The sequence below is a fragment of the Dermacentor albipictus genome, chromosome 9, assembly GCF_038994185.2.
Source record: "Dermacentor albipictus isolate Rhodes 1998 colony chromosome 9, USDA_Dalb.pri_finalv2, whole genome shotgun sequence".
Taxonomy (NCBI): Eukaryota; Metazoa; Arthropoda; class Arachnida; order Ixodida; family Ixodidae; genus Dermacentor; species Dermacentor albipictus.
Genome location: NC_091829.1, coordinates 36,319,837 through 36,343,655, shown reverse-complemented (window position 1 = coordinate 36,343,655; position 23,819 = coordinate 36,319,837). Strand labels below are relative to the sequence as shown.

The 23,819-nt window shown below is 45.2% G+C and overlaps 2 protein-coding genes across 5 annotated transcripts in view; both read right to left on the bottom strand.

Moving 5' to 3' along the window:
* The window catches only part of LOC135906551 (uncharacterized), a 478,731-nt gene that overhangs the window by 41,624 nt on the left and 413,288 nt on the right, over positions 1-23,819 (bottom strand). The window lies entirely within an intron of this gene.
* LOC135906550 (uncharacterized) lies at positions 4,794-11,035 on the bottom strand. Its single transcript, XM_065437998.2, has 2 exons — positions 9,792-11,035; positions 4,794-5,089 (listed from the first exon to the last, which is right to left on the bottom strand). The coding sequence occupies exon 1, from the start codon at positions 11,007-11,009 to the stop codon at positions 9,792-9,794; it is 1,218 nt and encodes a 405-aa protein (XP_065294070.1). The 5' UTR covers positions 11,010-11,035; the 3' UTR covers positions 4,794-5,089.

Genomic DNA, 23,819 nt, shown 5'->3' with positions numbered 1-23,819 from the left:
CCAGTATGGCGTGCCATGTAGTCAGACCATGGTTGTGGCAAATAAAAGCTCATTTCATTTTGTTTTCAGCGCTGTCTCCCTGACAGTTTGCATGATCCAGGGTTTGTGCGAACCTTTTGGTCCAGACGGCTCCTGTACGTCTTTTGTCTGTTTGCATTCGGGAGTTTTTTTTTTTTGCCCCAGTCAGTTCCTTATAATGTTCAGCTAGAGAAAATGCGTAATCACCACAAGCAATTCAACCTGCGTTTTACTGGTTTACTGCTGTCCACGAAGTTTCTTTTTAAACTTTGTACATATACACTCGACTTGTCCTGAGTCAACAAGATCGTTCCGTCGATCGCCTTACATTTTCCTTGTCTATTTCTGGATTCACCGGAAGATCACTAAAATTAAACCTGGGTTTCTACAAAGAAACTGAACCTGGGTTTTTCTCGTGCCTTGAGCCGAAAGGCCCTGCGCTCGCTTTGCCGCGTTGTCCTCACAGGTGGTAGCACTTCTGGACGGATGACACGGGCTGCATCAGACTGCATGCCCACATGCACCCCGAAAGTTCACATTTCGCAAAGAAAAGAAAATTTCGTTGAAGAGCGCCATGCGGCCGCTCAGCCTCACCAGGTGCATTGATGCCGGGCTCTGTGCGAATAATTTAGTGATGATTGAGGTGCGTCATTGAGGTGTGACGATGCTGGAGTGACGATTACACTGCCACCACGATAAGACGATGACGTCATGTGACGACGCATATTATTAGCGACTGTCTGACGACGACGCAGTGACGACGATGGCTTGGCAATGGCGGCATCGCGGCCGGTATTCGATCCCGAGACCTCGGGCTCAGCAGCAAGAGAAACCAAAGTCTTTGACGCTGTATGCGACATTCTTCAAGCTGTAGAATGGTTACGTTTATTCCCTTTTCTTCACTGTTGCTGTATTATACGTCAAATTCTTTCGGCCTTGCATCATAGAATAAGATTGCTCCCTTGCTTCTACTACCTTTTAAATAAATTTGTGTTGATCTGGTTACTTAAATATATGAATTTTGAATAAGTTTTCAATTTTTCTGCCTGCTTTTTCATTGCGGTCTTTATTAGTACATTTATTGAGTTTCCTACAACGAACAAATTATTGGCTCATTCATAACTGTAGGTACGTGCCATGTTTAGGAACCATCATCATCCCAATAATAATATTAATCATCATCGTCTCCTTATCTCTACTTTGTTTCCACTTTACCTCCCCCTCCCCTCTCTCCCCAGCGTAGGGTAGCCAACCGGATTTTTCTTCTCTGGTTAACCTCCCTGCCTTTCCACTTTCCTCTCTCTCTCTCTATCGTCACCGCCATTATCGTTTTCAATACTAGAGCAACCCTAACAGATTCGCTAGGCACAGGGACCGGCGCACGTCTGGAATCGCCCAGAGCATTTTGAATTTCGAAACATGCAAACACACGCATAACGCAAGCTTCTCTATAAAGCCCTGATAGGGTCAAGCGAACGCGTCGAGTAAAAGCGAGACGATACATCTAGCGGTGGGGAAAGAACGGTCAAAGTTCACCAGGTCAAGAGCCGCGATATTATTGTATCCCATGAGGGCCAGCCGCTCATTTTAAATGAAAAGTGAGCTGGCGCCATCACCAAAAAGCCATTTATAAAACTATAAAGTCACGACTGCCTGACCTTATGACGGCTTTACTGATTTATTTTCTGCATAGTCCTTAAGTTTGTTATCGCACCCTTGCGCTTTCCATTTGCCAGTATTGATGCAATTTTGGGAATTTCCATTGTCTTTGCATCCTCTAAGTACACGTTGCTGAGACTAATATAGTTATTTTCGAAGAAATTGTCAGTCGTCAGACAGCGCCTCAACTTGCCTTCCGTTTCTCACGTCCTGTTCCTTGTGCATTGCTGATTAGATGGTTTGGACTGACGTCATCCTGGGCGCCCTGTTGGATGACAGAGTGGCGTCATCTTAGGCGCCATATTGGAGAACCAATACTGTGAGAAGCTGCGTCCATGACATCACGTGTAAACTACGGCCACAACTCGCCATTTTTGCCACTCGCGTGCTGCTCTGCGAACGAATTGCAATATACTAAAAGGTGAGCGATTTGAGAACTACAGGTCCAAATAGGAGTTAATACGCAAGCACGGGAATTATGAAATCAGTAAAGCCGTCATGAGGTCAGCACTGACGTTATGATTTTATGAATGGCCTTTGCGAGATGGCGGCAGCTCACTTTTCATTTAAAGTTGGCGGCTGGCCTTCATGGGAAGCAATAACATCGCGGCTCTTGACCTGGTGAACCTTGACCTTTCTTTCCCCACCACTAGACGTGTCGTCTCGCTTTTGCTCGAAGCGTTTGCATGACCCAGATACTGCTTCGTGCCCGGCATAATATTGATTCGTGCTCGTCTGTGGAGACTTCAATACGCTGTGTCGCTGTATTGATTCAATGGTAACTCATTACCGTCGACAGCCATCGTAGTAAGGGTTTCACCGTTTTTTTTTTTTCTCTTTTGCACTAAGTTTTTGCCTCGTGTTCACCTACTCCTCACCGCCTCCTTCTGCCACCCTCCGATTTTGTTTCACTTTTTCTGTTTCAAATAATATGGTTCTTCAACTGCTTCTTTATGTGGCGAAAACCCAGTCTCAATATCGTTTATTCCGTAAGAAAGCGTGATGGATTACATGACACAAGGGCGTCAGATTTTGTCTTCATATAAGATTTGCCTCCCGTTCTTCTTAGTGAGCATCCATGTACCTCAGTGCATGGATGTTGTTGCACTAGTACAGACCTGACATCGTCCTTAGAGTTTGTGCGTAATATTGTAGGGGCACATACAGTAACCAGAGAGAGAGAGAGATAGAGGTTTGTGCAAAAAAGCTGCGTTACACCAAAATATATCCAGGTAACATAATGCGTTCGCGGGGAACGCCACATCAGAAGACAAACAAACCAGGGAGACACTGCATTGCTCTCACAGTCTTACACTGCCCCTACTTTCGTACGACTGCCTTCATCAACGCATAAAAGGTTGGAAGATTTCTCTCTCTGTGCTTCTGCACGCTAGGCTGCTGCACGCGTCTTCTCGTGTATACGATTACACCTGTGTGGCATTTCTCCCTTTGTACGCAATTTCTTTCGCACAGGAGCGAACAATGGAACGCACGAGAGTGCAAGACGGTGTAGTTCGTTCATTTCCCGCCGCGGTATTCACAGCACTGAGCCGTATCTTCCGTGTACCCCTACTCCTCGAGCCAATGTTGTATCGCTGGGGCTCCACGCAGGCGCCTTCGTTATACGAGACATTTCTGAGCTTTCCTTTAACGGAAATATTTCGTTGTTAGGGGCACGACATTCCCCCCCCCCCCTACTGGTTTTTTATTGTCGGGATACAGTTAACTTTAGTATTCATGGGTGCTTCGATCTAGCGAAGCAAAGCATAAAGAGTTCTGCTGGTGGAAGAATCCGTTAACGCCTGTTGGTAGCCTCTTCAATTTGTCTCTATGTTGTGTTCCTAAATAATGCACTCTTCGACAGTGCATAGGGATTGACGACGGCCGCCATTATTCCACATTCGCAGCTCCATAAATATTTAACTAGCCATCGCGTCATCAGAGAAACAACTCTTGCCGCTCTGGGAGTCGTTACATCTTGAACGGAAGCAGCGTCGTTTTTAGCCAATGAGTTACTGCAATAAGGACACTTAGATCAGTATTAGGAAACATTTTGTATGGATTTAGTTACCTTGCCGAGTCTTGACAGTCTCGTGCTGAGTCTTAACAGTCTCGGAAGAGAACAGCAGTTTACACTAGGCAGCGAGGCACTGGAAGTGGTAAGGGAATACATCTGCTTAGGGAAAGTAGTGACCGAGGATCCGGATCATGAGACTGAAATAATCAAAAAATAAGAATAGGCTGGGACGCGTTTGGCAGGCATTCTCAGATCATGAACAGCAGGTGGCCATTATCCCTCAAGAGAAATATGTATGATAGCTGTGTCTTACCTGTACTCCCCTACGGGGCAGAAACCTGGAGGCTTACGAAAAGGGTTCTACTTAAATCGAGGACAACGCAACGAGCTATGGAAAGAATAATGATGGGTGTAACGTTAAGAGATAAGAAAAGAGCAGATTGGTTGAAATCTTAGTTGAAATCAAGAAAAAGAAATGGACATGGGCAGGAAATGTGATGAGGAGGGAAGATAACCGATGGTCAATAAGGGTTACGGACTGGATTCCAAGGTAAGGGAAGCGTAGCTGGGGGCGGCAGAAATTTAGGTGGGCGGATGAGATTAAGTAGTTTGCAGGGACGACATGGCCACGATTAGTACATGACTGGGGTAGTTGAAGAAGTATGGGAGAGGCTTTTGCCCTGCAGTGGGCGTAACCAGGCTGATGATTATGATGATGACCTTGCCGACCCAGTTGAAAAACAGAACAGGAAATTTTACCAGTCTGTTGTATTTTGGGACGTTGTTTCTGTAGTTCTGTTGTCTGTAGTTCTGTTGTCTGTAGTTCTGTAGTTCTGTTGCCTGTAGTTCTGTTGCCTGTAGTTCTGTTGCCTGTAGTTCTGTTGTCTGTAGTGTGACGTCCTGTAGTAGAAAGTTCTGTAGTTCTTGATCAATATTTAATTTTAAAAATTGACAGAGACGTCCGTAAGATTATGTAAATTTGTTAGCACGAAAAAGAAAAACATAAAAGTAAAAAAAATTAAAAAAAAACGTCTTTGCCTAGGATTCGAACATGCGACCTCTCGATTCCTAGCCCGGCCTCTTACCACTGCACCACCCCTGACATTTTTTTTTTTCTTTATTGCATGGAATTATCGTTACTGTCAAACCGCTACAGTTACATCACATATGATCATACAAGAGAAACAAATTCACAGAAAGTATACAGTCCAATGACAGTTCAAAATTCTGGTAAACAAACACAAGCGTCCAGACGCGAAATCCATTCAGGGACGGGATCATATGTAGCCACCACACTCCGGACTTGAGCAGTCTCTTCTCGGAAGATAGACCTTGTCGAGCGAGGTGGCTCGGCATGTCTGTCGATCATTCGACTTCTCCATAATGAATAAAGTCCTAATAACATAAACAAATCATATGGTGTATTACTGGCTATCTTTTTGAAAGGAAGGAACCGGATACCATAACATGTGAGAGGAAAGTCTTTTTTGATAGTTCTTTGTAAAATGTCCCAAAAAAGAAATGCGTCACGACAAAGTATAAAGCAATGTTCTATTGTCTCGGGTTGATTGCAAAGCCTACAATTTGTATTCCAGGGCACATAGAGTCCTTTTTCCTGAAGCCACGTTTTACCTGGCAGTGTGGAGGTGTGCAGCTTAAAGAAAAACGTTTTTGCTGCTGGCGCAATGCACATTCTACGGACACGGCAAAGAACATCTTGACCAAATAGAGACAGATACGGCTTTCGGTACAGCGGTTCAGGGAAAAGGTTATCTATAAGTGCTGCATTTAGCGACGTGCGATTAACGGTAAACAAATATTCAAGGTTGAATCTGGCTTTTAAGAATGAAATAGTGTCGACAAGTTCCTTTAAGAAGCCCCATAACGGGAGTTCTTCAGCAACGTTTGTCGTGACAAAAAGAAAAGGGAGGTGTGACGCAAGACGTGCTCGATTAACTGCGAGAAGGAATGGATGACGGACATTTTTAAGGTAAAATAAGCGCATGACCAATTGTCGCACAAACAAATGCAAAAGACCCAGGCCTCCCTTTTCAAGCGGGAGAAAAAGGTTGTCCCTTCTCATGGCTTCCCATGATGAATGCCAAATAAAACATGCAAATATTCTATGAAATGCCTGGACATGGACACGTGAGCAGTGCAAGACCTGCAGAACATAAAGAAGCTTAGAAGCGAGAAATGTATTGCATGCCTTAGCTCTCGCAAAAATGGAGAGGTCACGTCCTTGCCAGGTTGTCACCTTTCTACGGATAGTGGTTATCGTGGACGCCCAATGTGGTCCACTATTACGGAAGTTATCGAGAGGTACTCCAAGATATCGCAACGGAGACTGATTCCAATGAATATTCGCGAATACAGAAGGAGTGAGCGCCCACATGCCTAGCCAAAAGCCTCTACTTTTGTCAAAATTTACAGTAGCTCCTGCAGTCTCACAGAAACGCAGGGTAGCGTTTATTGCCTTGGTAATGCTTGGCTTATCGACGCAAAAGAAGGCAATGTCATCTGCATAAGCTAGCACTTTAATTTCCGCATCGGCATACATATATCCTTTAATGCTCGAGTCACAAAGCACGCTTAAGCAAAGCGGTTCTAAGTATATGGCGAAGAGTAAAGGCGAGAGCGGACAACCTTGACGAACGGATGACTGTAGTTGTATTATATCTGAGAGGGTACGGTTCACAATTAACTTTGTAGTGCAGTGTTTATAACAAAGTGTTATACCATTGTATAATACATCCCCTAACTGAAGATGTCGCAGTAGTTGGAATAAAAATTCGTGTTGAACCTTATCAAAGGCTTTGGCGAGGTCAATCTGGAGAAGAGCTACTTGATCCGTACTACCCTCAATGCACTCAAGGACTGAACGTGCGATATGAACATTTGTCTGTATAGAGCGGCCTCGAATTCCGCATGTTTGATGATCACCTACTAATTTAGTAATGACTGTCTGCAATCTATTTGTCAGTATTTTTGCAAATATTTTGTAATCCACGTTACATAATGATATCGGCCTATAACCGTTTACTCTCTTTATTGTTTCATCATCAGTGCTTTTTGGTATTAAGGTTGTGTGGCCCTGATAGAAAGATGGAGGAAGCTCACCATATTGATAGGCTTCCTCGAAAAGTTGCTGCAGAAAAGGACACAGGAATTCCTGAAATTTTATCCTCCTGAAACCCGGGATGCATTTGGGTGCACAGATTTTTTCCAAACTTTCAGAATAAGTCAGTAGGTGTATGAAGATGAAAAGTGTTAAATATTTTTTTAACAGCCCTGATAGTTTCAGCTCAGCGCGATGTCCAATATATTGGACACTGGGATGCTACCCGGTCTTTTTCACCCAGCGCGCACGTAATGTCATACCGCAGATATTTCGCTCAATCTCGTGTGCAAAAATATTTTAATAACTCGAAAGGCAAAGTAGTGAATAAAGTACAAAAAAGAGCATTCCTCTGCTCAACAAAAATTTTGCTCTTGTGTTCACTTCCTGTGGGCAATTTCAAAACAGTTTTTGTTCCTGGGTGATGCCGAAGAAGAGCCGACATTTGGTGAAAAAGATTTGTTTCCATGTCGCAGCCATGTAGTCTGCAACGGGCAGCGTTTGCAGTGTCAGCCAGCATTGAGCAGTGGGTAGTGCTCTTTTTTGGGGGTTCTCGAGGAGACAGTCGAGCCTGCCTTGATGACGGATGCAACTCGGCTTTGTTCTCACTCTTCGTTTCATCCTGCTTCTTCCCTTGAGCCACGAGAGTCTCAGCAACAGATTGGCGGAACTGCATAGATTTGAGTATTTCTTTCCGCTGTTTCTTTAGGGAGCGTATGTCCCGCGTGTACTGCACCCAGGAGGTGCTGAGGGCAATGTAGAAGAGGTGAAAGATGGCTCTGACTGTCCACTTGTTGACGCGTGCTTTTATCTTGTAGTAACTTATCATTTGGTCTGCCTTGTCAACACCCCCCATGTTGACGTTGTACATGCGCACAATATCTGGTCGAGGGACATCGATATGTTCTGTTCTTTACGAGACCACCTGCGACAGGTGTCTCGCGGGTCCTAGCCATGGATTGAAAAAAGAAAGGTTATCCGCTTAATTAATCAGACACGCGAGGCCGGTCCCCTAAAGAAAAAAAAGAGACGCGATTTCGTCCACAAGCCGCTAAATGCCAACAGTACTCGCCTGCTGTTCATAACAAGGCCATCTCAAAAGCGCGGTCTAAATAACCGGGTTGAGTCCTAGCGTCCAACATAATGGACACGCGAAATCAAAGGAATCGTGAAAAAAAGTACGCGCGCCAAAAATTTAAATTTCGTATTCTGCGCTTATGCTGTTGTATTAACTTTATTATAAAATCAAAGATATGCCCTGAAAGCAGGTAGAAATACTAGAAACAGCGCTTACTTCTCCGGCAGCTGCCGTAAAACGCCGCGCCGCTGAATGCCGCCATTGTGGAATTGTTTCGGCAGGAATTTGAACGATGTATTTTCATCAATGCTGCATAGATGGCGCAAGCAGGTGTCCAATAAGTTGGACAGTGCGGTTTCATGAGGATGAAAGCCTTCTGACAGAAGTGCTGTCTTATTTCTTAATGTCCAATATATTGGACAAATCCCCATAGCGGGGACTCAGGAGGTTATATAAAATTCAGCACTAAGGCCATCAGGACCAGGCGTCTTGTTCCTCTGCAGCGTTTCAACGGCAAAATTAATTTCTTCTCGAGTTATTGGCCCATCAACGCTGAGTCTATCATCTTCTTCTAAGTGTGGCATAAGCGAAATAAACTGATCAGCGTTTTCTTCGTATCCATTCTGAGGCTTAACTGCAGCGAAAAGATCTTTATAGTGAGCTTCAAATAGGCTTATTATTTGGGGCGTGTCTGTGTATACAGACCCACCAGACTCAATTTCTAATATTTGCTTGGAAAGCGCGTATCGCTTCTCATCACCGAGAGCCCTTTTTGTGGGCTGTTCCTCTGTGAAGCGAGTTGTGCGTGAACGAACCATTGCTCCTTTGTACACTTCCGTCTCATATTTCTGTACTTGTGCGCGAACTGTGTTTATTTCATCGCTATACAACCCTGGTTCCTGGCTTTCGAAAGCGTGCAGCTTGTGAAGTAGATCATGAAGGTAATGCTTTTCAGCTTTTTTTCTTTGAGACAGCTCACATGAAATGGCAATCGCCTCATTTTTTACTCTATTTTTGAACATTTCCCATAGAGCAAACAAAGTAAGCTGTTGACATTGTGTTATTTCTAGTCATAATTCTTTCACTTTGTTTACAAAACTTTCCTCTCGCAAAAGTTGTGTGTTAAGTTTCCACAGTTCCCAGTTTGGAGCAAACCTGCGGAATTTTCGGGGACCCCATGAAACAGCTACTAAACAGTGGTCTGTGAAAAATACAGGCTTCACGGCGTAGTTGTGAATGTTAGACCAGAGACTCGTCGAAACATACACATGATCAAGTCGAGCATGGGAGACGCCTTGAAAGTGCGTGAACCGCACCCAAGATGGGGTGTAGGCGCCCACGTCTATTAGATTGTGATCTTCCGTTAACTGATGCAGGAAAGCAGCACTTGCATCATAACGATTAGTTAGGTATGAGTGGTCTCTGGAATGACAAACACAGTTGAAGTCTCCCAACAGTACCAAATCTCTGTCAGTATCTAGGAGCGGAGCAAGTGAGAGGAAGAAAGCCTTCCTGTCACTCACTTTTGAGGGAGCATAAACGCAAATGAATCGCCAATTACGGGAATGAAAAGAGAGGTCACAGCATATAAGGCGGCCTTCCCCATCAACACGCAGCGACAATGAAGAATGATTTAACTGCTTTCTGACTAACAAAAAGCATCCAGCGGAAGCACCACATGCTTGGCTAATACACACCTCGTAATCAGGTTGAAAAGTTTGCAGCGCAAGGTTGACATCACCAGCAGACGATATCTTTGTCTCTTGCACTGCACCAACATCAACTTCATGCTGCCTAAGCACGTGTAGTAACTGCCGCTGACGCCTTATATTCCTCAGCCCACGTACGTTGAGTGTCGCTACACATAAAGGGAGGGTGAAGGCGTTAGCCATTTTGCTCACCTAAAGTTTTTGTATTTCATTGCCCTTGGCCACAGGTAAATCTGTGGTCTTGCTCCCTTTGGGCTTCTTTGTGCCACTCTCCTGACTACGCTGATATAACCGGCGGGGCACATTATCACCAGGAGAGGGAGTTTGCTGAGCACTAGGAGACACTTTCTCGGGCGCCGGTAGTGCACATTCTGTTGCTTCGTCATTGCATGGTGCCGGACGTTTCCTGGCCTTGCTGATGTCCATCGCCTCTTCCTCTTCTTCCTTGTCATCAGGGGGCTTTTCTTTAAGGCTTGCTAGGCCAGGTGGGCAAACTGAGTCATCCTCGCCGGAAGCTTCGCTAGTCTTACTTGAGCTGTTATGACTGGTTGGCATTGGCTTCAAGGTCTCCTGGTCCTCGTCCCTAATGCCACCTGTAGTCTCTCCGGTGGCATCTACTACCTCTGTAGAATCCATGAGGTGGTCCAGTTGTGGCTCGTCTGCGCTATATTGCCCAGAACGAAGCTTATTGGCGTAGGTGGACACGCAGGCGTCCGCTGAGTGACCAAATCGATGGCACTGTAAGCATCTCGGTGTTCTGCATTGTCGTCGAACGTGTCCCACGCGCTTGCAACACAGGCACAGAGGAGGCCTACCGGGGATAAGTACGAGGCACTGGTGTCCATAAATGGACATAATGTGCGGTATTGAGGTTACGGTGATAGTGTCCTTGAGCACCAAGGAAACCTCCCGGTTTGTTGTCACCCACTGTTCCATGCCAGTGCATCTCCATGCTTCTCTCTCCACCGACTTCACCTGACCATAGGCCTGGAACGCCTCCTCAACGCGTCGTGGTTCAAGGTGAGGTGGAAGCCATAGTAATTTAAGCTTGATGTTTTTAGTTTCCGGATCTATCACCATGCACTTCAGCCCTTTGACACGGAGCTCACCACAGGCGACGAGAGTCTGTTTTGCCGCACTACTAGCGCAAGTAACCATCCATACATGGCTCATTTGATACTGTCCGACACCTACAATATCTGAAGTATTCACTACCTCAAGCAGAGCGTCTCGGAAGTCGGGAGCACGGTATGGTCTGCCACTCAAGTCCGCATGAAGGAAAACAGAATTCAAAACATCGTTACCGGTTGGTAGACGCGGGAGGACAACTTTGTAGCTTGCATCTTCATTCAAAAACGGGGTCGACGATCCTCGGCCTGGGGCCGATACGCTGTTTCCAGCAGAGAGCATTTTAGAGCACAGCCGTTCCACACGGCTTCTTCTTCTTCTTCCACCCCTGACATGGTCTTCGAGTGTACGTTTTGGCCATGTGAATAGTACGACGTGCTGATGCGCTGATGTTTACATTTGCATTTTGAGAGCCAAGATCCGCTATCACTCCACCGCGTCAAGTGCCGCATCTCTAGAAGAGCAAGAGTGTTCGTACCATCGACAAGTACATCGTGCAGTGCTAGAACATCGATTTTGATGTACGATATCCATATTAAATAAGAAATTCAGAAATAGACAACGTTGACTTTTAGGGTTATTACTGCTAGTTTCGACAGTTGTCTCTCGTTCTTTACACTTTTGAGCGCGCATATAATTCGTGTGTTCAATGCAAAATAGCTACATAAACATTCGTGGATGAGAGTTCTTTCTGACAGCATACTGGCTTCTCACGGCAGCACTGTATCAGATTAATGAGACCCGAGCGAGACAGCTTTTCACGCAACTTTGTGGAACAACCGAAATCTTCTTTTCCGCTTCGCATAAGCTTGTGAAATATTCCTGGGAAATTAACTAATGTGTCAGTGTAACAGCACATGTAAGTCCACAGGCCTGTGTGCCACATCTTACCAAAAAAAAAAAAACGGATACGCAGCCATTCCCGCAGATGGTATGATTTTGATCAGCGGCCGATTTAGAGGAGGCCGGTAGGGCGTTGCTGGTGCCGCGTCGTCACGGCACAATTATAACTATTCGCCACGTCGACTTTAATACCGGTGTCGGTGCCATCGGTGTCAGCATTGCCGGCTTCAGAGAAGTGCGATTGAATACCGCGCAGGAGAAAAGTACAGTGTACACTACCGATGCAAAAACATACAATTTTAAAGGACCGCGACGGGAAGCGCTTCTGTTGCGACTTCGGAACTCTTGGCCGTCGCGACCGAATGTTTCTGCTGCGACGTCAGAATTGGTGTCGTAGCGTCGGAGTCGCTGTCAGGATATAAAGCTGTTGTTCCGACTTCAGAACTCTTGTTGTCGCGACAGAATGCTTCTGTTGCGAAATCAGAATTTCTGTCGTAACGTCAGAAATGTCTCCCAATTAAGAAATGTCAACAACTTCTGTCGTACAACAGAATTTCTGTAGTTGCGACAGGAATTCCTTTTGTCTTTTTCAACCGGGCACTACAGAAGCTTGTCGCATCACACAATTTCAGTGCACTTCTGTTGTCATCATTGGGTATATGTTGCGGCGATAGGTTTCCGCTGTGGAACAGTTCTCTGTAGTACAACAGAAGTTTGTCCATTACTTCAGGAACACTTCTGTTATGACAACTGGGGGCCTGTTGCAATGATAGGTTTCTGTCGTACAACAACATTTTTCTGTAGTACAACAGAAGTTGGTCGCATTACATCAGGAACACTTCTGTTGTGACAATTGGGGGCCTGTTGCCACAATAGGTTTCTGTAGTATTTCAACAGCTCTCTGTAGCACTACAGAAGTTTTTCGGGTTACTTCAGGAGTATTTCTGTTGGGACAACAGGGTGCCTGTAGTGATGACAATTTTTTCTGTAGTACTACAAAAATCTGTTGTAGAGCTTCAGCTTTCTGTTGTAACAACAGACATACGACAGACTGTACTTCTGTAGTAGCAACAACAAATGTCTGTTGTACATCAGAAAAGTCTGTCGCTCCATCAGGAATCTGTAGTTACTACAGAAAAATCCTGTTGTACAACAGAAATTTCTGTAGTACTACAAAAATCTGTTGTAGAGCTTCAGCTTTCTGTTGTAACAACAGACATACGACAGACTGTACTTCTGTAGTAGCAACAACAAATGTCTGTTGTACATCAGAAAAGTCTGTCGCTCCATCAGGAATCTGTAGTTACTACAGAAAAATCCTGTTGTACAACAGAAATTTCTGTAGTTGCGACAGGAATTCCTGTTGTCTTTTTCAACTGGGGAGGCACCGAGTAATTATTGTATATAGGCTTTACACACCCGTTATAATATAAAGGGCGTTGGCAAGGTAGAGCCCCGGTTCTTAACATGCGTGCAAAGGGAACATAACATTCTTTTGGCAATATCTCACTGATTTATGGCAACACGTAGGACGATCGCACCCTATTTACGTGCTCGCAACACGGCTTAAGAACTCTAGGCACAAAATATTTAAAACTTGAAATCCTACAAAAATACTTACGTGTGCTCTGTTATAAGCAGCAGGAAAATAGTTTTACCGGGGATGGGGAGGGGGGGGGATGTTTTCATGGTGCAGCGCCCCCATCCCTCTTTCTCTCACTGAAAGCCTAAAGAAATCGATAGTTTGCTTTCAATATCACCTGGCAGAAGATTTCGCTAATGTCAAGTCTTGTGTATCCGATACGGCCAGCGCAGCTGTAGCGTCCATCGTAATACGACGATATCGCGACGCCAGATTGAACTGCGCTGGTTGCCTGAGGTGATGCCCGATATCAAGAGCGCTCGATCGATAAGGATAGAGGATTGAATTATGATTACGTTTATCTATTGCATAGAAGCATTTCTAGTTTGCCGTTTCATCAAACCAGAACGCGCAAAAGCAAGAAAAAAAATAGAGAAACAAACAAGACAACATGCCGCAGGTAATCTGGCTTAAACTCTTTACGACGCAACTCTGCCCATTAACGTTCACTTACTGCGAGACGCTATGACTACGCTACGATAAACGTCTTTCTAGCACGCTAATTGTCTTAACGACTGAACAACTGAAGTACTCCAGGAAAAAAAGAACGAAAAAAAAAACGGCGGTAACAGACCACCATAACCGCTTGCGTTGAGTTCATTTTTATTTTCCCGTAAACCCTTTGCCGACGATCTTCGTTCATTATTCAGTTGATGCTAGAACATGACCGCATAGCCGCACATCTTTGGCTTTCCGGAGAGCAGGACCTCCGGTTAGACTGCAACTTAGCCTGTAACTTGTAAGGGCGGCGTGGTGGATATTTTATAGATTGCATGATGTTGTTTTACGGTTTCCTGAATGTACGCCTGTTACCCATGTATTGCAGTGCCGACTGGTACACTCTGCTATAGATGCCCGCCGTTCTAGCATGGTATTTTTTCTCGAAAGCGAAAATTGTACTTCTTCCGAATGTAGCAGGAAGAAAGGAACTTGCAATTCAGAAGAAAAATTCGCTCAGCGCTATTTGATGTAGGGAAGCAGAGGCACGCCCAAGAAATTCGTTCGCTTTTCGGCAGACAAGCGCGCTAAAATTGAGTCGGTCTTACATTCCGCGTGTTTTCATTCTAGGCATGTGACGTCGAAAAGATGCGGCGCTTTCACGGAAGGAATAACAATAAGCGGCAACCAAATAAGTTTCGGCACAGTGACTCATCCACAGTACCCATTGTCTGTGGCGTTTAAAGGGACTCGCCAGTGTAGTGACTGAACAGACCCTGTGCGGGCACCCTCACACCACACGGGCGCACAAGTATCCTAATAGTCGAACTATAGCAAGGCTTCTTAGTGCAACATTTACTTAGTTTCATAAATAGCGATCGCTTACCGAGAAATCGAACGCGGGATGAAGAGAGCTGATTTCTTTGAAGTTCCTGACGCCCACGGGCTGCTTCCGGCAAACGACGAGTATAACTCAACGAAGTTATTGCGCCCGCTCAGACAGGTCGATGATGCCAGACGGTCGAAGAAGAATCGATTCATGCGGCCAGGTCGAGCAGTATAGTGTGTACCACGTGATTTTTTTTTTTTCAGCTACCGATCTGCTGAGATGCGCCAGGGGAGCATCTACACGGTCCTGGCGTTTTCTCTCTTGCGTTTTTTCCAGGTTACGGACGGTACGATAATGAAGAAAGCGTGCGGACGTGTTTCCAAAACGTAATGTGTTTCCGAACGAAGCTACAAATTGACTCTCTTAAATGAACTGGCGCATTGGTAAAGCTCGAGCTATGGATGTAATCACCACTCAAACAAACACGATTAGGTGAACTTGTGCCATACATTGTGGTGTATACTGATTAAGATCCCCGTGAAAGTGCTACCTGCGATAAAAAGAAGAAAAATATCCCTGCACTAGAAGAAGCGCAGTGTTTCACCAGTCGTTAGCGAATTCAGTAAGTGCTCTCATTTGTATAGTTAAAGTAGCTTCATCGCCTTTGTTATTTTTATAGGTATACTTTTCGCATTCAGTTTTGTTTATGTTCAGATGTCCACCTACAGACGAATCGTGTACATTGTTTCGTCATCCAGATTTTACTGTAATAGTGCTGTTTCAACCAAACAAATAGGTCATGTCTCAAGACACATCGGCGTTTCTCAGTTACATCAGCACTCGAAAACGTGACCTAAAATAAGCAAACTACTGTAGCGGGAACTAAGCCAATCCTCAAGAAAGCACATCGCCTCCTTAGAGGAGTGCCATAGCTCAAGCTGGACACAGTTAAAAGCACTCTAGCTTTTTTAACCAGTGGGTTTATTCTAAGCATTCGCTCATTCACTCCCTTCAACGATCCCACCTACTCTCTGTATCTCATCTCTCTATGCCTCTTTCCCCTCCCCCTGTGTAGGGTAGCGAACCAAACGCACGTCGGGTTGAAATTCTTGCCTTCTCTCTTTATTCACTCCTCCCCTCCCTTCAAAGATCGGTCGCTGCCCTCTCCCTCTTAGCCTCTCTCCCTCCCTCACTTACACCTCACCAATCAATCAATCAATCAATCAATCAATCAATCAATCAATCAATCAATCAATCAATCAATCAATCAATCAATCAATCAGTCAATCAATCAATCAATCAATCAATCAACCAATCAATCATTAAGTTACTAAAGTAATGTGCATGTCAATGTATGCTTGACTCAAGCAATGGATTAGTGAGTCGCTCATACAGAAAACAAATTAATCAGTCAAGAATTGACCACCCAACCGAAACTTACAGACACGTATTCTTTTCTTTTCAAACAGAAATCTTGCGTAAATAATACAAATATAGTCAAATTAATGCTATAACAGCGTGCTATACAATGCGGGTTACCCACGTATGGACTTCCTCTAAAGCTAACTGCCGCAATCAGCCATCTAGATCAATTGTAGCAAGGCAGAAAGTTCGGCGAATCGATTGATATTGACGGTGGAAAATTTTTGCTTTTTCGATCATTATCTAGATCAAGTCTACCTGGCAAGGTTCACTGAGCAGGCTATCAAACGTACGGCCAGCGAGAACCTACAATGAGTGCCACTCAAAACCAACAGCCCTGCCTCCTCTCCCCTTAAGAATAAGGTTTTTTTTCCCTCTTCTCATAAAGTTGTTCCAGTGCAAACATCTGCACCCAGAAGGTAGGCTGTTCAAGTTGGGCCGCCTCGTTATATCGTACGGGCACAGCTCTCTCATTTTCACCGGCAGTTCCTGCACTTGAACGTAGTGGTCCAAGACCTAGCGATATACTACGCGAGGCGCGCTTCATTTGCAAATATCTACAAAAGGCGTTTTCCGGCGCTCAGGCTTCCCACAGATGTGCGAAACGCACCACGCACGCAGTAACCGCGGCGAACACGGCGTTATCCGCACAAGCTTTGAGAGACGAAGGGGAGCCCATCTCCGCGTGCATAGCTGGAAGCTGGATCCGAACAAATGACGCGCCTAACACTAACCCACTATGCCAGCAATTTCCAGGCCAGTCGCTACCCTGCGCTGTCGGCAAATGAGGCTCATTCCCCGTATGTTGCGCCGCTTTATTTGCGTTATCGCCGTCCCCGCTACGAGTTGGAGTGTTCTCCACGACTGCGTAGATTGCGGAGCAGCACTGCAGCTTGTGGGGCTAGCACGATTTCATTTGGTGGAATGGGGGGGAGGAGGCGTGGGGCTCTCTCAAATGCCAGGCGTTCACAGCAATAACTCATCTTGTCACCGAGCGTCTTTGCATTTGCAGCAGTTGCAGTTAGTTGCAATTACAGTTAGTTGCACGAGGATCTAGCCTTGTTGAGAAACGCCAGCTATATTGCTCCACCAGAGTGTCTCCTTTGAACGTGCTGGGATAAACACGCACAGGAGAAACAGTTCATCGCGGCATATTGAGGTAGAAAGCTACTACTCGACCGAGTTCATCCCGTACCCGTTGAGACTATCTACTGCATTAAACGATTGGTGACGTTTACCATTACTTGCTAAACTTCAACACTCACTGTATACGTCGGTACCTTCAAAAACGAAAAAAAGAACTACACGAGGTGGCGAAATACATTTGTCCTGAATATGCAGCGTCCTTCCGGGATGATCAATTTCTCCACGGTATTGGCGCCTGCGCTGATCACCGCATGCCGCCGCTGAACACGGTCGCTTCGTAGAGCCTGTGTGTGGCGCAGAACACTCGCCATCGCCCTGTTAACGTCATCGCTGGTCACCGATATCAACACCGCTCTCGAAGTTGAAAGCCAAGAAGTGGAGTAAGCCACAACCCTGCATCAACGTTCGCCGGCACTGTGTAACGACCTTAGTTGCCTTGCGCTGCTTCGGTATACAAGACTATGCGGAACTTAAGTGCTGTGAGTACTTGAACACTGGTTGTTCTTAACCAAGTAGTGACATAAGGGCCAAATAAAAATTCCAAGATTGATTTATTGTAATTAGAGCGGCGATTCCTACGTAAATTGCGTGACGTTTCATGTAACCGCCAGGAAGTGATAGCGAGCTTTCCTAAGCGTCTTCTCAATAGTTTGTTGTCTTCCTATTCAGCATCAAGTAAGGCTTTTCTGCGTAAGTAACTTTACATAAGTAGTAAAAAGACCGCTACAGAGTCTGAAACATCGCTACAGCGTCTCAAGTACGCTACTGCGGGCATTGCGTAACGTTTTGCGCGATTAAATAAGCACTTGGACGTATCAAAGGTCACCGTATCAAAAATTCTACGTCGGGCTTTTTTTAGGAGTGACAATTGTATATATTTTTTTTAAATCTGCAGCTGTAAACGTACGACATTCCATAGCTGTTGACTCCAATCCTGCACGCAACTCTAACGTCCCTGACGTCTCGCCTCTTCGCTGGGCAAAGTAGCGCTTTTATCCCCACCGAGAACTATAGTGCTTCCGTTCACGCCGCAAGCGAAGCAACGCGGCCTGCCGGGATATCCCATCTAATGGCGGCTAAGGCAATTAGTCTTCGCAGTTGGCGCCTGCTCCGCAGTAGTTAACGCCCTTTATTTTCACTTTTTCTATTCCGTTCGCGTATAGTTAACGACAGGGGCAGTGGCTCGAGCCGGTTGTGTCGCGTTGTGCAGCTGCCTACGTGGGCCTTACTGGTTTCTTGTCTTCCCTTGTTCCCCGTTTGCTTTCCCTTTCTTCTCCCCAATTAGGGTGCATCGCTTTATTAATCTTCTGTTCGATGTTTTGCTCTTGGCGCACCTGCTCTGCTCTTTGAGCTTCCTTTTGTTAGGTGTAAATTTTAGCAGCCTTCTCGAACTGCAGCTTCGCACCCTTCCTTTCCTAGAGGACGAGGTTCCACCGGTTCACGCATATTTATGTATTGTGTGATAAAACGTGGTGAAAAGAACGTTAGCGTGAGCCCATTACTCGGTTTGCAGCGCTCGCCTTCTATTTAAGCAAAAGAGAGCCGAGTGTACGTGGTGGTGCGGCGGTCCTTAGCTAATGACTCTCGGTGATGCCACTGTTCTCTTGATCCAGCCCAGAGCGCAGTCTCATTACTCCGAAAATGCAGTTATCTACACGTCACATACACGACAGTACAAAAAAAGTCATCAATGAAAAAGAAAAAGAATTTTTTAAATAAGAACTATGCAGGTCACACGAACATGCGGGCATTTCCTTGAAGCGAAGCCGCTTCGCGAAAGCGGCTAATTAAATGCTGTAAAACAGAACTGCGGGGCGTTTCGCAGCACAGCGATTACGTGCTTGCCTGCCGCAATGACGCCGAGATCCGTAGTCTCCACCACGCGGCTAACGTGACCCAATGAACAACCGATTACACTGCCTTCGGGATCGGCGCGATTTACTTTGGTGAGAACTCGACCGACCTACGTTTGTCGCAGGGAGGGTATTTAGGTACCTTTGGTTGTTTCTCTGTGTAATTTCATAGAAAACAGAGGCGTTCACCGACAAGTCTGTTGGGGTATTTCAGATGGCCGTATGTATATAAGATGATTTATTGTACAAGGGCGGTTTGCGTCTCACATATTCAGCGAGACAGTAGTAGTGGTAGTTACTACTTAGTTTACTACTTAGCTACTTAGTTACTACTTAGTAGTAACTAAGTGTAAGTGCGTGTGCGTGTGTGTCTGTGCGTGTCTGTGCGTGTCTGTGCGTGTGTGTTTGTGTGTTTGCGTGTTTGTGTGTTTGTGCGTGTGTGCGTGTGTGTGTGTTTGTGCGCGTGTGTGTGTGCGTGTGCGTGTGCGTGTGCGTGTGCGTGTGTGTGTGTGTGTGTGTGTGTGTGTGTGTGTGTGTGTGTGTGTGTGTGTGTGTGTGTGTGTGTGTGTGTGTGTGTGTGTGTGTGTGTGTGTGTGTGTGTGTGTGTGTGTGTGTGTGTGTGTGTGTGTGTGTGTGTGTGTGTGTGTGTGTGTGTGAAACCTCGGGCAGCAAGACAAAGGAACAACACGGCTTGTTTTTGTTTTTCTACTTGTCTCTTCATAAAAATTACGCATGCGGGTTAAAGCACCAGACTTGTTAGTACTCTCGCTTTTGTTATTGATGTTTGAGTACCATGGCGTAGCTGATGAGTGATTTAGAAAAAGAAAAGTTGCTTGTAGAACGTTACGTTCTAAAGATAACCCTGTCTATTCAATTCTGGAGGAGCTTCTCCACAATGCTGAGCGACCGTCATACTTAGCTCGAACACGCGTTAAGCACCTTTTTCATTCAATCGACGGGAGTACTAATGGATTCTAAATGGGTCACCTTGAAATTCCTAACTTAAAATGCATCGTCCTCACACAGTCGGCGTCATACTGTCATGGTCATGACCCAAACTGGCGAATGAGTGTTCACATCCATGTACGTGGGCCGATCTCGGAGTCAATCTATGTCGTAAGTAGCTGAAGCGATGGAAATGTCAGCCTAACCACTACAGAGCAGTCTTCAGCAATACGGTGTGTTACTACAATGCTTGAATGCAATCGTAATATTATCGACAGTCATTGTGATATGGGTTCTGCCGAAACCCGTATAATTTTTTTTATTGATGCGAAATGTCTTTGTTTGGTATAACACTAAAACAATTCAGAGGATAAGAAACACGCTGCACAACAGAGAGTGATGGATTACTTCAATAAGCTGAGGTTCTTTAAGGCAGAACCAAAAGCTCGGCTCACAAACGTTTTCCCATGTGGCCGCTCCAGCTGCAGTTAGCTGCAGTTGGAGTTAACTGTCTTGCCTCAACAATATTTAAGGCAGGACAGTTAACAATTGTTAAGGCAGGACAAACAAGCCATTACTTAAGCAATAGAATGCCTCTGTCCAGAGTGCCCATGGTGAGTTGGTAACTATGATAACGAAGATAAGAATTTTCGGACGTAATTTGTCTGTTATTGCGCACCTGCGCCTCATCTCGTTGGAAAGAGTATGTTTGCGGGAAAGTGACGGTGACGGTAATAAAAAGGTAAACAAAATTGATAAAGAGGGAAAAGAGTAAATTCAGAAGCCTTTCACTGGCGAATGACGTAATCGGCAGGAGAAAATTTAAACATCGCAAGCAAATGCGCTTCCCACGAATAAAAAGTTTCATTGTGAACGCGTTGTGAACACCAATGTATACATATACATAGTGTTCACAACGCAGGTAGATATGGATCACAATCTAACCCTTCAATGCCGCTAAGAGCGGTTCGACATCGCATCTATTTCCGGCCACGGAGAGCACATTTACACAAGAACTGAACTATGAACACTTTTCTGTAGCAAATAATCAGTAAATGGTTTGCTTAACTATCAAAAACTAAAAATTCACTCAGCGCATCAGAAACGCTACTTAGGGCTATGCGTTAGGTTTCAGACGCTAAAACGAGAATTTTGCTGTATAAAACTCAGTGTATATCATGAATAATACACTGAGCATAATAGGGTCAAACAGCGCACAAGATTGGACGAAGATATCATACAGGTAAACATTGTTGAGGTTGACCAAAACAGCGATGAAGCGAGGCGTAATGCATGAAGTGGTTGCCCCGAAAACGCTATGATGGCGCAAAATGTGAAAGTGAAAAGAGAACCTGCGGCACTGCTTGCGTAATAAGATGTCGCGCGTGCCACTTTAGTCGAAGGTGCTGCCGAAAGATTGGCCAACGGTATATCGACGCGCAAACGCGTACGCACAGTTTCCTCAAGTTTTCATGTATCGTGGAATTTCTAGAAAGCACGGAAAGAAGAACACTGGCCTCTCCACAGTGTTAATGTGTTCCACGAATAAGGAAAAAAAACACCATGCACAGATGACGTGAAGTAAAATTAGTCCTTAGAGAAGTCGTCTACAACACACGGAGCAGTCATTAGCCTAAAAGAAGTTTATGAGAACAGAAAATAAATATATATAACAGCCGTGGCTTAGTCAACGAAGGAGGCCAAAGTAATGTATTCTAGCGTGCATGAAGTTGTCACTTTTCAACGAGAAAACAAAACGAAATAAAATTCAATTGAGGGAAGGGATACGAGCTGCCGGGGGGGTTTTGGAATTCAAGACAAAAAAATATCAAAGACTTGATTGCAAACAAGCGCACATTCGCACACGGAATCGAGCCATAGGCACACGACGAAATATCAACAATCCACATGATTAAAGAACAGAAAAAAGTAGAACATAGAGGTGTGCTCAAGAAAATTATTCAATAAAAGAAGACGAAAGGTTCCCGAATATAAATAATTGCAGTCTACTCAGTCTCCATTTCCATCCTGGCATTTTGTATCATATTTGAAGGACGAAGAAAATCACAAGTGCCGCTATTCTTGAGGTTAGGAAAAAGCGTAAAGCAAGCTACAAGACTTGCCTTCTCGACAAAGATCATTAGCGTACATGTTCTGAGCTTCTGTCTCCATGCGTATAGTCACCCCTTCTCACTTCTGCAAACTATCTCTGACACACAATAAAACTGCGCAACTTTCAGCCTCTCGTGTATGGCCTTCGTCGCTTTGGAATAGAAGGATAAAGAGCTATATTAGTGGTCGCCGCGTTCAGGCTGGTTTTCACTGCTGTCCGTCTCTTCCGGGTATGGTAAAATCTGCCATTATCTGTATATTTTGCATATTTAAAGCCACAGCTTAAAGCCTAACTAGAACTGACGACTAACTAACGTCGGCCAAGTACTACACAGCTTCGGGTAGCAGTAAACCCCCGCATTTCCAGAGAGACCAAGGCGAACTCGTATGGAACTCGTTAGCTTAAAACGTGCGGAAAAAGTATGAAGACGGGAAACAAACAAAAAAAAGCTCGTTATCTGAAATATAAACAAAGCGCGTACGCACCTCCACCCGCTTCATTATTCTTGGCACGGAGGCCCTTTCTCCGGAGCCGCGATAAGATCAAGCGTGTTGCAAAGAAACGCGAACATGAAAACATAAATGAAGGAGACGCAGCGGAGTTTACCAAAGTGTTCACATTGCCTAGAGCACGACAGTGAACGAAGTTGTAGCCCACCGGTGGTCGTTTTGCAGTCCTAGTATAGTATGAAGACGGGGGAGGGGGGTGTGAGTGAGGAAAGACTCAGTGGGCAGGGGGAGGAGGGTGGGCAAGCTTATTCTGTACAATTGGGTGCAGTCGTCGTTGTTGTGGTAGAGAGAAGCAGCCCTAAATGTCCCCATTATACCGGGCACCAGAACGGCGTTATGGGAGCGTTAATGCAGTGCTCGTTGGCAATGCAGGGCTCTTTGCGCGACCTTTGTTTCGGAAAACGCATGTAGCGCATCCCGTACCTGGGACTTGGCCCAGGTCTCCACTGCATCGCCAAATGGCTCGGCAAGGTGGCGAGATGCTTGAAAAGCCTGCTGACACACACGTGGCATTTGGGCGCACGGTCCAAGCTTTCGCACCAGCTGCTGGTCACGCTGGGGAATGTGCGAGAACTTTCCGAAATATCGTAATGCGAAGAAGTGATAGCGCGTGCTTCAAATTTCGCGGTTTGACGATTCTTTCACGCGTGCAACCTTTGGGTGCTCTGCATTCGTCGTTATACAGTTCTGCGTTCTCAAGCCAGTGTACACATTTAAGTGGGGTTATCAGGTCATCATTGTGAATACAAATGATAAGGTAAATGAAAGAAGGCAAAATTCAGGTTAGTGATTAGCGTCGCGCTACAGGTAAAAAGTACAGATTATTAGCTGGCGACTCCACTTAGAGAAAGACGCTGCACCAATTTAGAACTAGTGTAGCAGTGTAGGCTGATTTTCTGTCTTTCCGCGTTCTACAGAAGCATCAGAGCTGCTTTACTACAAGAAAGAAAGGAAAAAAAAAGGTCACTGTTTCGCGCGAGAAACGAAGGATGGATTGCGGTAGCAAATTAGTAGACAGCTATACAAAGTAAGGATAATAGTTTTATCGGCCGCATTTTTTGCAAACGTTCTCTTACTAACTGAAACGTTGACAGTCACTTAGCCTACGCTAAAGAGGATGAAGGCTAAGGCCTTCCAGTTCACGAGACATTCATTATATTACCTGACATTTCATTCTAATGCGTTGTTACTTCCTATTACTTGTTTCGTCACACCAAAGGTCATCGTACAAGTTCCTTAATTACTTCGATTTAATTAACATAAACGGAAGTGGGTTCTACCCTCTTCCTTCACGATATCAATTGGAATCCAACTTGGAGATATGGCCGGTTCACCCATATCTCCATGTTTGC